General features: G+C 55.1%; 2 protein-coding genes across 2 annotated transcripts; both read right to left on the bottom strand.

The window, feature by feature from the left end:
* Positions 1-722: 722 nt before the first annotated feature.
* Positions 723-1,579, bottom strand: NCLIV_056890 (hypothetical protein; the record flags this gene model as incomplete). The annotated part of the gene is made up of 2 exons (XM_003885244.1): positions 723-887; positions 1,568-1,579. 2 exons carry the CDS (start codon positions 1,577-1,579, stop codon positions 723-725), a joined length of 177 nt encoding a protein of 58 aa, XP_003885293.1.
* Positions 1,580-2,870: 1,291 nt separating this feature from the next.
* On the bottom strand, positions 2,871-12,925 carry NCLIV_056880 (conserved hypothetical protein; the record flags this gene model as incomplete). Its single annotated transcript, XM_003885243.1, has 13 exons — positions 2,871-3,415; positions 3,950-4,009; positions 4,719-4,851; positions 5,069-5,128; positions 5,482-5,588; positions 5,939-6,685; positions 7,309-7,786; positions 8,114-8,233; positions 8,639-8,710; positions 9,054-9,164; positions 9,759-9,860; positions 10,418-10,577; positions 11,043-12,925. 13 exons carry the CDS (start codon positions 12,923-12,925, stop codon positions 2,871-2,873), a joined length of 4,578 nt encoding a protein of 1,525 aa, XP_003885292.1.
* Positions 12,926-13,297: the final 372 nt, after the last annotated feature.

The raw sequence follows: 13,297 nt of genomic DNA, 5'->3' as shown, positions 1-13,297 counted from the left end.
TCCCAAGCGATATAATCCGTGGCAGGTTCCCGACGAAAACATAAATGTGTTGCTCTGGATCGCCTCGCCTCCGCGTCCGGCGGTTGTCAAAGATGACACTAGCTCGGCGCGTTTGAATTTCCACGGTGTAGCTTTTCTTCCAGACAGAATCACCGGGTGATTTAGACTACGCTCTGTGAACGTCTCCAGAATGACCGTTTGAGCTGGGGGATTAATGGCTCCTAAGGGAATTGAGCACACCTACCGACCCCGTTGACGATGGTCCATATCTCTGAATCCTACGACAAATTGATCATTGCCGCACACGTCCGAACAGAGAAGCCAGTCTATGGTTGCTTTTCACTAGCCACGCAAATACTCTTTGACCTAAAACGTCGTCGCTTGTCTTACAGCGATTCCACTCTTGTTTCGCCCAACATTGAGCAGCGCGGCAAGAAACAGGACTACCAAAAACCAACTTGCGACAATATTATCGCCCCCCCCCCCACTCAGCTCTGCCACCCATCAAACACGGCAAAAGTGAAGTCGTGAGGTCCCACCTCTTCGCAATCGTTGTTGCCAGTGGGCGAATATTTTGACTGCACCACAAACAAAAGATCGTTTGCATCATCAGGATGGGCGACAACTTCCGGAAGCACCTGGTACGCACGCCGAAAGCCTACCATTCCCCTTCTTCTCGGCCCTGTGTTGAACAACAGGAGCCAGATGCCACCATACCGACTTCAGTTTTTGCTGCTTTTAATGTTTTTGCTTGGATTTATCCTTTTTCTCTGTACAACCTCCTTCCACCAGGACATCAACGCCTGCACACTCCGCTTGGCAGCGATTGCTGTACGTCTTCCCATCCGTTCCGCATACAGGGTCGTACTCCATTGAGCAAATACATCCTGTAGAATAACACACCACCAAAGTTGCCCTGCAGCTGCATGCGCTGCTGTCATATTTACTGGACGTTTATAGACCCTTGCCAGTGCATAGTCGACTCATCATTTCCCATCCTCGGTTTATTTCCCTGGCGACATTCTCTTGTCCCGCTTACAGAGAGTGAGTGAGTCATCTGGATAAGACAAGCTCCTCTCTCTATCTACGTATTCATGAAGATCGGTTTTCGGTGGCCAATCTATGATTCTAGCAGTGGGTTGCACCTCTGTCCTAGGCTGTCGTGCCTCACCGGCCACGCTTATCTCTACCCGTCGAACAACAGCACAGGTGAATAGCAAAACGATGCATACAGCCAACAAAAGGAACCACTGCGAATGGCGAGATAGAATTAACAAGAGACCAATCTCAGTAGACGGGGATGGCGCCCCAACAGTCGACAGAGATGCCCGTCAACCGTAGGTTGTGGCTGAATGCGGTGAGTGTGCCGTGCCGCTCACATGTGTCTTCCTCTTCAGTGCTGCCAGGTGCCCGACTAATCCCACACCGCAGGCTAACACTTCCAAAAACAGGTGCAGACCACTGGCGCTTCGCCACGTTGCCATCCCTCAATGAAGCGAAACGCGCGTTTCCTAGTCCTTAAGGATCCCGGCAGCGCCACAGAACGTGGCCAGCAACAATAACGTACCCTGATCTTCATTTTCCTTCGCTGCAGCAGGCCAGGCGACCAAGACCGCAAACAGGAGAAAGAGACGCACGCCTGTCGGTATGCCCATCATCGTCGCATTCCTTTCAAACAGAGGAGGGAAACTATTTACAAATTGCTTCCACGACGCGCTCTGAAAATCGCAGAACACAACGCGCGAGGAATAAATACGAACTTTGTAACTGTAAGTCAACCACGAGGAACCGCCGGTGACGGACAGCGGGCACCTCTCGGCCGTTTGGTAAAAGCAGATGGCGATCGGAGCGACGGGTTTGCCCCAGAGCAGTAGAGTGCCTGGAGTTTGTAGCACGTGCGTCGCTGAGCAGCACTCGAAGTGGGCGTCAGAACACAGATGTACCATTCGCTGTGAAAAAGTGGAGCCGAACGAAATCAGTATGGGATGCCGTTGGAGCCCCGTACTGACGAAGGGTTCGGTCTTCACCTGCCTTTTAGCGGTCGAGACCGCTGTCTCTCCTACATTACTCTTAGCCCCAGGCAACCGCGCATCGCTTTCCCGGCTTTCGATGCGGCGACAGCAGTCGAAACAAACCGAGGTGACGCGTTCCGTCACGGTGTATGTGACAACATCCTTTTTTCGAGCGTTTCTTGTACAAAAGACGCAACCGTCAACTGTAGAGCTGCGTACCTCCACAGCGTCTCGCAAGGGGTTCAGGGTAAGCACGCAGTGAGGGCTGCGGAACGTTATGATCGGCAAAATATGGGCAGAGTAATGACTCTCGTTGTAAAGAGTCTGGATCGTAACGAAGTCTTTGTGAGACTCAACGTCTGCGTCTGCTTTTGCAGAGTCGAAGCAAACCTGCTCTCCACACTGAGGCTACAACGTTACCTGACCCTTCAGCGTGGCAAAGGGGGGGTGTTTGAGCAGGAGAAAGCGCAAGTGCTTGAAAAAACTACATTGAAAAAAGGTTCATTCGAGTTTCCCTGCCACGGACACTGTAGTTTTCCCCATTCAAAACTATGAAGTGTCTAAGAACAATGTGTTTACAGGCTGCAAACACCGTTCGATCCTACCGACGTTTTCTCACCCTCAGTTTCCACGATACGATCACGTCGTACTGGACCACACCATAACGACACGGGTTCCTGTCTATACGCATCAATTTTGAAAAACAAGGCATCCCACTAGAGAATCGAAAGAGCGAATAACAGACTGCACCTCTGCCATAGAAGGGCTGGTGACGTCTCTGTCAGCTCGTCCGTGACGTTCCTGTTGTTTCGGTGCCGAAGCGAAAAGCTCGCCAAACCAAACTGCGTTTGGGAACGATCATTTGAAACTCTTTGTGACTGTGCGCCGAGTGGACAGTCTCTCATTGGCGCGTTGTTGGCGCTTCTCTAGGTGTCTTTTTCTCGCGCTTTTATCGTATTCCTGACTGGTTTGTGATGTGTTCTCCGCCGAACTGGAATCTGCGGAATCACTCCCTGCTTTTGCCTTTCCATCGCTGTGGCTGCTGCGACTGGTGCACTGCGCTTTCGAGGAACCACTCTCAGCTGAGATACCCCTTTCGCTGTCAACAGAGCTGCCTCCCTTTCTTTCAGCTACGCTTTCGCCTTCACTAGACAGCTCGGTCGCTGCGCTGCTTGATGCTGATTGCCGATGTTTCGACTTCTCCAGTCCCTCAGCAGGCTCAGAGGCCTCGAAAGAATGGCGCTTTCCTGAAGTTCCCCCACATGGACTGGACCCGTGTTTCGCGTGTGGCTGTCGGCCTTTTCGGCTCGTTTGAGCCCCTTCACTCGTCCCGTTAAAGGAATCGAGACGACGGTGTAAAGCAGCAGCCAGCTTCAGTTGTCGTCGACGCTCTGCCTCATTCGCTGAAAATGACAGAAAAAATGCCACAGAGAAAAAATTGATACAGAGTGTACCGACCACTCTCCAGAAACCATTGAGCAAACTGCACACTCGAAAATGTGGCTGTAGACAAAACAGGCAGATTTATCTACACAAAGAAATGCACATGCAAATGTTTATTCATCTCTCGTGCATATATGTCATCTACTTCACGTATGTCGAAAGTACGCCTGACCGGCCACAAGTACGTTTGTGTGTCTGTAGGCTGGTGTGGTAAGTCAGGTGTGGTAACAATAGTAGCGCGGTCACCTGGAGAGACGAATCCTCAAATAATTTCAGCTACGCAGCCCAACGCCCAGATACAATCCCTCCGGGGAATAGGGACAAGCGTCAGTTGTACGCTGCCCGCCGCCTCGGGCGAAAGTGTGCTGTAGAGGGCTACTTCTGCCTGACAGGTAACAGGGAACCGCCACCACCGCTTGCCTAATGCGGATCTCAGAACGACAGCACCAGGTTTCTTTTCCCCAGCCCCTTCCGCCACACGCTGGAAGACTCACATTCACGCTCCGCCTTCGCAGCAGCTCTCCGGGCGGCACACTCGAGCTGCTTCAGATGGTCTGCTTGCACATCACAGGCATGCTGCAACGTCCGTTTAGAGACTTGGAACTGAGAGACAAACAGAATAACACTTCCGAGATGTCTCGCGACTGGCTGTGACCATCCCAGTGTCGCGTTGACTCCACGAAAGAAACACATGGAAAAGCTCGAGCGCATGTGTGTGACTGAGAGCAAAAAAAGTGCCGGAGGGGGGGGGGGCGGGCCAAGGGGCAAGCGTCCGCCTGACGGAGTCCGGGGGCACCCCACACTGAAGATTCACCGGAAACGAGCGACGCATGAGGGAGCAACGAAACGGTAGAGAACTAGTCCGAACATCAACCAAACCGCGTCATCCGTCTTACGAATGACGCAAAGAGACGCGAAATCTACCATACCATAAAACGTTGCCTATATTTCGCAGTAGTACCGCTCTGTTCTGGGAAGCCGTTTCCACACGATTCACGTTCGTGCGATACCGGTCACCTGGGCAACGTGCGACGTTTTCGTCCAGTCCTAGGAGGCGGCAGTAGGGGTGTGCATTGCACGTGTGAAGCATCGGGCCTCAGATCGCAGAAACGCGCGCCTCTTCTATGCAGGCGCACGAGAGAAACTTTCTGCCCCGGCATCCCACGTGGTACCGCGCAGCTGAAGTTGCGCATCCTAAGAGGGGGGTTATACAAGGGTAATACAGAGACCACAGCCACTGGAGAGTGCACGAAGCGTTCGTACCTGTGTATGATAACGTCGGATTCGTCCCAGTCAAACATTTGAGGATGAAGAAGGCCACGTCCTTCAGCTTCCAGTAGTTGAAGTGCGACTGGAGCATCGCCAGAGAAGAGAGGTAGTGCTCTGCTGTATCCTCCTGAGAAATACCCAAGACCACAAAAGCAACCGCGGAAACGTCTTTCTTTCCGTACCTCTCTCTGTGGCCACGCCCGACCAGTCAACCGACACTGTGACGAGACGAAAGGAGCAGATCCAAGGACATGCGAAGCCACAAAGCAGAGAGAATGAAAGGAAGGGGGGAGGAACGTCACGGAAGGAAACAAAGAGGAAAGCAAAGGACAGTGGAAACGAACCTGGAGTTGGAAGTCAATCCGGACAGGAAGGATATCCGGGCCCGTCTGTTCGTTGATCGTCTGGAGGTCGAAAGACAAGGGAAACACACAGAGAGACAGCAAAACACAGCACACGATGCTGGAGGAACGCAGACGATTCGGGGACGGAGGAAATGCACTGAATAGATGAGGCAGGATGCAAACTGCGACGCAGACGCAGGCAGCCGAAGCATGCGTGTTTGAGCTTATCTGCATGCACTACATGTCGTCGGTTCCTCACACGAGCGCCGGCGGCCCCAACGGTCCGGCAGAAGGCAGTAAAAAGATGGTGCAGAGATATATAGGACCGGGAGAGACGGGGGGAAAGGGAAAACAAAGACAAAGAGGCGAACTCAGCCCAAACGGCATGCCCCGGTCGGGGAAGGTAGGCCTACCTCCAGCTGGGCCATCGCTCGAGAGGTTTCCTGTTCAAGTTGCTCGAGTTGCTCAAGGGCAAAGGCACCACTGCCCGTGCTCGACGTTGTCGCATCAGAGACTTCGCCTGGGGAAGGGACGGAAATCGCACTTGCGACCATGGAACGCGGCCGACCTAGAGAGGCGGAGACGAAGGCGGAGACCCGTCCTCTCCGTATACGAATAAAAACCTCTCCTCTGCCTATGCCCCTCTGTGTTGGTCTCCGCCGTGTGCATATCTATGGACGGACTCGGTCGGCATATGACAGGGGCGACCGTGACTTGTATGTGCCGCATCTCAACGCGAAAACGATTCGTGACGCGTCTGCTCATATGCTTTCGACGGAAATACGCACTCAGTTAAGTACAGAGAAGACAACGCGTCTGGCTCCGCGTACAACCTGTTTCCCCCTGACTTTTTCGTTTTGCTTCACTTACCCTCTTCGTGTTTTTCTTTCGAATTCGACCTGTACAGCAAGTCCCATATATTTTGATCCGCGTCGCCGTCAGCCGCTTCGCCTCCCCGCTGCCTCGCCGTCGTTTTCGCCGCGGCATCGTCTTCGGCCTTCCTTCTTCTGTCTCCGTCTCCATCCTTCACCCCTCGCCGATGTTCCGACCGATCCTTCGACGGCGCCGCCTCGGCCTCTCTTTCTGCGAGCAGTCTCACCGCTGCCGTCGCCTCACTGTCTCCTTGTCTTCCTCCCGCCTTCTGTTCGTGATCCTCTGTTTCTCCCTGAGGCGCCTCCTCACTCCTCGCTTTCTCAACTTCTGCTCCCGCCGCCACTACTGCGGCGCTGGCAGCCTGCAGAGACACAACTCCGTCTGTCGAGGCACCGTCCCCTCTGCGCCTGGCATCTCTGTCCCTGCTACTCGCCCCGCTGCTGTCGACGCCTTCCTTTTCGCTGCTTGGCGCTTGGTCCGTGAGGAGTGCAGGTGGAGCATCTTCGGACGAAGCGGTCGACGAGGCGGCAGAGGAAGCACGAGAGGGGGAGAGGTCCCCTTGAGAAGACGACGGAGAAGAATCAGCAGAAGCGAGCGATGAAGACAGCGAGCTCCGTAGCGACGGGAGAGGCGGCAGCCGGGGAAGCAACGTGGGGTTCTCGGCAAGAGGTAACTCAACGTCCTCACTGCTGTCAGCTGCGCGAGTGTGTCGCATCAACACGTGAGGAAGCGTTTGCTTCATCCCTGAAAGAACGCAGACGCCAGAAAAAGAAACGTGAGTGCAGACGAGGAAACACGAGAAGCTAGAGCACACATCAAAGTGCGCTCCCCGAGAGGAAACGCGGGCAGCACAGAAGTGGTACACGGAGGCGACAGCAAGGCGTGCCGAAGGGGAAGTGTTTTAGGTGGAAATAAAGCGCGAGACACGCAGGGCGCGAAGGCGATTCATGAGTGCCTTCTCCCACTCGACACCGGGAGAGGAACAAGACGCGCCCGTACCTCACCGGCCGTAAAGCGCCTCCTCAAATGCTGCTTTTTTTCCCGGCTAAGCGTATGGCCGTACTATGCCTGCATCGACCAGAGAGTGAAACAAACTCTCTGACCCGCATCTCATAGATCGAGAGGGACGCGCAGAGGACTTACGCATTCGGAACGCACGCATGTCGGCAGACCCTGAGGACAGAAGAGCAACATAGAGCCCAGTTTATCAGAAACAACGGGAACACAGCGACCGTTTTTTGCGAGACACCTCTGCGACAGTATTCAAGGTGGAGAACGGGAAACCCTGAACTCATGGTGTGACGTCTCTTTAGGCTTTCCGTCTCTCTGAGTTCTTCCTTCTGCAGCGAGTTTTATGTCGCACTTACGGAGAGGGAGCGCCTTATTCGGTTCATCTCTACTCGCTGGGGCATTCGAGCTCCCTTTCCTGTCCAACTGTCTCCGATGCGCTCTGCTTGCGGCCTGGCCGCCCACGACTCGACCGCCAGGTGTCTCCATCGACCCCAGTTTTCCGCCCGCTCCGTCCCTTCTGTCTCCTGCATCGCGCAGGCCGTCCGAGTCACACAGGGTCGCCCCTCTGCTCGGCGCCCGACGCGCTGCAGCCGGCTTAGATTTTTGGCCCAACGGACCGACCAGAGAAGCGGAAGAGAAGGACGACGAAAGCAGGCCTGCCTTGGACTTCTTCGCCTCCTCCAAGGCAGCTGAAGCGGCTGTCGCGTTCGAGTCCAACACGCTGATGCCCTCTGGGTTCGGGTTGCCTTTCTCCGTGTTCCACCAGAAGAAGAGCGAGTTGCTGATTGTCGACGCAAAGTCTGTGATATTTTGCATTAGCACATTTTTCGCGTGCTGCGGGGAAGGACAGGCACAAGAAATAGGGACAGAAGGCGTCAGTGAGAACGAGAGGGGCCAAGGGCGGAGGACGAGGGAGATGTCCCTGGAAACCCGAGGTAACTCAGGAAGCCGCCTAAGGCCTTTTCCCTTCGGCAGCAGGGTTTGGGAACGGGGTCACAACGACTCGCCTAGAGACATCGCCCTGAGACGAGGGGCATCATTCTTTAGGATCATCCGCGCGTTTTTCGATCGAGCGTGAGCACGAAACGCCATCCGCCAACTCCGTACAGAGAGGGAGAAAAACAGCAGTCAGAGCGGTGCACGGACAGCCCCACAGCTCACCTGAACATTCATGTCCCACTCGTACCACTTCTGGACTCCGTTGGTACGCCAGAAGGCCAGGAGCACCGGCGGTGGGAGCTGTCGGATTTGAGGGTACACGAGCTTCTCGAGTCGGAAGGCCTAAAGCGCATGAATAACCGAAAAACAGAGAAACGCGCGACACTGGAAAAGAACGGATGCCTGACACGAAAACGACGAAGCACACCTCACAGAAACACAACACTGAAACGCCTCACACCCACAGTTTAGTGACGGTCGTGCATGCGGCACGACCTCCACAACGACTTGTGAAGAACCTACATGGAGGACTGGAGAAGGAAGGATGAACAAATACGTAGGGAGGTTGCTCGCGCAGAAGCACAGAGAGACCGAGCGTGTGTGCATGGCGTGAGAAACGTACGGACGGCGAGGAAGATGTGCAAATCCAGAGTTTCTCAGAGGCCCCGTTAGCAGGGGAAAACGCATTGAGAAAGGAACAACAGCTACAAAAGCAACACAGGAAGCACGCATTCGGTCTCCGCTTACCACAGGATCGCAGGGATGGAAAATATTATACAGCCGCAGATCCCTAGGCAACCACATTCCTTGCTTGAGGATCTGAACGAAAAGAGAAACCAAGGGACGAACACAGAGAACCTTCACAGCTTTGCTCTGTGACCCACGTATGCACGCGCTCAAAGTCCATGTTTCCGTGCAGCCGATACGGCTCTCTCTCTGCATATATATATATATATAGATATAGATATGTTGAAACAGATACATGTATACAAAAATAGATCTGCCTGCAGTCGGCACAGTGCATGGATTGCCGCGAGGCTGTTTTTTGTATTTTCTTCTGCCGGGACTCGGGTGTGCACCGGAGTCCAATCGGGGGTGTTCCCGCCTTCGACGAAAATTTGTGAGCGATATCTGTCTGTGGAACTGAGAAAGGCATCGATACCTCGGGTGCATGCAAGAGCAGAAAGGCTGGGAGAGCGCTGCCGAGAAGGAAGAGCGAATCGACGTGGAAGTTCAGCCGCGGGGACGGGTTCGTTGTCGGATTGAACTGCGACTGCACGCACAACGTCAAAGCAACAGACGAGGGATGCATGCGAGCGAAGGGCAAGGAGGCATCTCTTAAAGCGGACACACAGCGTCACGAGTGAAAGAGCCGAGACGCTGCATGGCTTCACGCGAGTCCCCTCTCGCAGCGAGGAGGAGACCGAGAGGGAAGGGGAACTGAGCCCTGAGCCGACCGCTTTGGCGCGTCCTCCTTTCAAATGCCTTTTCTCTGCGAAGCCAGTTGATCACTCCGCGCGACACCTTCACGCTCGCAGACGAGACCCTGTTTGTTTTCACCCCCAGGTTCTGCTACCCTCTGGTGTATCCTGCACGAAACTGAACCAGTCCTTACGCCGCCGGAGCTGAGCTCTTTATGTTCATCGTGCCGGCTTTGTACTAAGGATATGCTAACTTCTGTGTACCCATCTATATTGGGGTGACAAGGACAGCTGGACACGCTTTTCGGAAGTGCATGCGTGAAAACAAACGTCTTCGACAGAGTTGATCCAGACCCACGAGGCAGCGCAGAATTGTGCACGCGGTGAGGGGAACAGGGCACAGCAGCTCTTCTTCATTTTCCTCTTGAGGCTCCCAAGAGGCTTACCGGTCGGAAGGGTCGGCCTGCGAGGAGTTCGTACGCCATCACGCTACCGAGGGAATATCCGAGCACAGATATTTTCGAGTCCTTGTAGCGCTCCGAGGGATGCTAAAGACAGATGCCGAGGACGCGCAGGAGAAACAAAGAGTGACGCGGACAGAAAGAGAAACAGAGAGCGATGAGGCGCGAAAGAGAAACAGAGAACGATGAGGCGCGAAAGAGAAACAGAGAGTGACGAGGCGCGCAAGAGAACGGAGAGTGACGCGGACAGAAAGAGAGACGGAGAGTGACGAGGCGTGAAAGAGAAACAGAGAGTGACGCGGACAGAAAGAGAGACGGAGAGTGACGAGGCGCGCAAGAGAACGGAGAGTGACGCGGACAGAAAGAGAGACGGAGAGTGACGAGGAATGGCAGTGGATAGAAAAGCGATAACGGGGACAAGCCGGTGCAAAGTGAGAAGCGGCGAGGCGTGGCACGGCGAGAGAACCGGAAAGCGAGGAAGCTCTGAGAAAGACACACCGCCCGCCATGTTGTAAGGAAACGAGGAACAGACGAGCGGAACGAACAGCCCCCCGAGGGGAGGGAGGCGCTGCGGCAGGGAACGGGGAAATGAGGAGACGGAAAAGGAGACAGAAGCACGCAAGAAGCCGAGGACGGCGGCTCACAGCGCGCAGTTTGGAGACGGCCTCGTTCAGCTGTTCCGCAACCTGGGTCATAATAAAATCGCCATATCGAGGGGTGAGGAAGAAAAGGAGATCTGCAGCTGTGAGGGTGAGCATGCGCCGAGTCTCGTACACGTCCTTCAGGGTGATGTGCTCAAACATGCTGAGACGGAAAGGCGAAACAGAGGAGGACAACGAACTCGTGAACCGCTCATGCTCGATGCTGATCTTCTCCGTGTGACGCTAGGTCGTTAATCAGTCAGTCAGGCGCCAGGCCCTTCCACACCCTCCACATGTACCAACACGAAAAAGAGATCCACCTGCGTTTCGCTAGCCGGGTGGCAATACCCCGTACACATCGGATATGTTCACGAACATTGGCCCCCGCCAATCCCGCGTCCATCCTTTCTCCGATGTCTTTTTCTGTGTATATCGCAATCTGCGTGCTCCTTGTATCTCTGTACCCTTTTGTCCCCCCTCGTTTCCGGTCCTTGGGGCTACTTTTTCGCTCCTGTGCCTCTTCCGTCCCCTGCGTTGTGTCGTACCCCTCCCGCCGACTCCCTGCCTTGTCCCTGGTCTCCTCTGTGCCTCTCTCAGTCTCGCCCGCTTCGTGTCTTCTGCACCTTACTGTTCCTGAGCGTGAATGACCGTTTGTTTCCAGTTGATTGCATGCACGTGGACTTCCACAGGTTTTTTCCAGAACCAGTACTCGTTGACGAGCGCGAGACTTTTGACGAATTGTTGCTTGTGGATTGCTCCCCCTTCCGCTTCGCAGCCGATGCCGTGGACGACGAGGAGAATGTGCTCGCAGGGAGGTCTGCCTGAGCCGGCAGAAGAGCGGGTCTTTTGAGAGCCTGACTCGGCCGTTGTCGCCTCGGCCTCTGGCCCTTTGCTCGCCTCGCCGTCGCTTCGGCGTCGACTCCCCGAAGAGTCTTCCACAGCGGGAGGCAGAGACGACGACGAGGAAGAAGACGAGAGAGTGGTATCCAGTTCTGAAACGCGCGTGGACGCAGAAGAAGAAGGACTTCCTGGGCGATGCCTCTCGGAATTGTGATTCTTCCGAAGATCGCCTTCAGTGACGGACTCCCGGGGGGAGGCAGGAACGGAAGCCTGGGCCGCTTTTTGCCCCTCGTTGTCATGCGCCTTGTTCTCCCTCGACTCGGCAGCGTCTGAGGGAGCGGCAGCGAAGCTCACTCGAGCGCTCGACCGCAACGGATGCCGACCGAGAGCGAAAGCTTGGGGCCGCTCTGGAGACTCAGCCGAGGGCGCCGGCAACGGACCCTGGAGAGAGTGTGGCGGGCGCGACTGAGACGCTGTTACATGCGCGTAGCCATCTCCAGACGAGGCGCAAGCTTGCGCCACGGGCTCCGCGTCTTCTCGGGCGTTTCTTGGGGATCGTTGTAGACGCCTTGGAAGATTTGGAGTCCCTTCTTTGGATTCACAAGCGGGACAGGAAGTGCCGGCGGTACGGTGCGTCTGTGGCTTGTTCTCGTCGCCCAAAGGCTCTGCGGAAGCACGCGAAAAAGTAGAGTGTTGACTTAGGATTTCACCGGAGGTCTGATCGTCTCCCACCCGGTTCCCTTCACCTGGCCTGCCGCCCGGCACCCCTGTAGATACACTGGATGAATGAGGCGAGTCGCCTTTCTCAGCCTCTTTCGGACCTCCCCTCGCCTCTCGAAAACCTCTCTTTCCTTTCAGCGACGGCGCCAAGGCTCTGGTCTGTACACTTCCGCTCGCAGTGGGAAAGGAGCGCAGAGAAGGCAGAGTGGTTAGACGAGAGGGAAACTGCGATAGCGTTCTTCTCCGGCCGGTTAAAGCGAATCCAAACGTTTTGGGACCAACAACAAGATCTGTATCGTCTTCCTCTTCCTTGCTACTGTGCAGCAGCGCGCGAGTCGGCAGTGCCGTCTCTTTCGACGTCGAGTCATGCTGAAGGAAACGCTGTGGTGCGATCCCTTGCAAACTTGGATTCTGGGAAGAAGGCGAGTTGAAACGCTGCGCGGTTATCTCCGGGCGAGACAGAGAAGAAAACAGATTTGCAGTCTTCGCAGTGTCTCCGACGGACACCGCCGATCGCGCGATCGAACCGTCCACAGACATGGACCTCTCACTGTTTCGCCCTTCTTTCTCTCGGGCGCTGCGGTGGTCTGCTCCATCGAGGTTGCCAGGCCGTTGTTCGGCGCTCCGGGTGTCCGAATAAGAAACATGAAAAGGTCGGCTTCCTATCGGGAGAGAGAAAGCGGCAGGAGGTTCGTCGTCGAACTCAATTTGAACAGGCCCTACATGCTGCGGGCGTCTTCTCGAGCTGGTCGACTGGTGACGCGAGAGCATTCGCGAAGGACCGTGCGCGAAGCGAGCCCTTGAATCGGAGAGATCTTTGGCACGCGCCTCGCCGGAGAATGTCTTGTTCAACACACCTTCGGGTTTTTCCTCCTGCTTTGCAGCGGAGCTTGTGACCGGGGATGGTGCCGCCTCAGACGGCTGCTGGGCGAAAAACCATGAAAACGCCATTTTTTGGTCGGAACGTTAAAAGGTGTCACGTGTGCGGGCGTCGATAGCAGTTGCCACAACACAGTTCACAAGAAAAACTATCAAAGGACCGGCGTGCTGCTCAAGGTCAGACACGCGTTTTATCGCGAGTTTCGACGTCAGACTCTCTCCGGACTGTGTGAAGAGAATGTCCCTGCCAGAAGATGTTCCTCTTTATCCCGTTTTTACCTCGGACGGCCTCTCATCTCGGACGAAAGGTTCTCTACACGCAAAACGCATTCATGGCTTTTCTTGGAGAGGAGAAAAACCGATTTCTCTCGAGAAAGCGCGGTGCCCCTGTCGTGGACGGTCCCTGACAGTGCCTGTCCAGAGAATCCGGAACAGGGGAACAGA

This window comes from Neospora caninum, chromosome XI (assembly GCF_000208865.1).
Source record: "Neospora caninum Liverpool complete genome, chromosome XI".
Lineage (NCBI taxonomy): Eukaryota > Apicomplexa > Conoidasida > Eucoccidiorida > Sarcocystidae > Neospora > Neospora caninum.
Note: the sequence above shows the minus strand (reverse complement) of the source record. Positions and strands in the feature narration are given on the sequence as shown.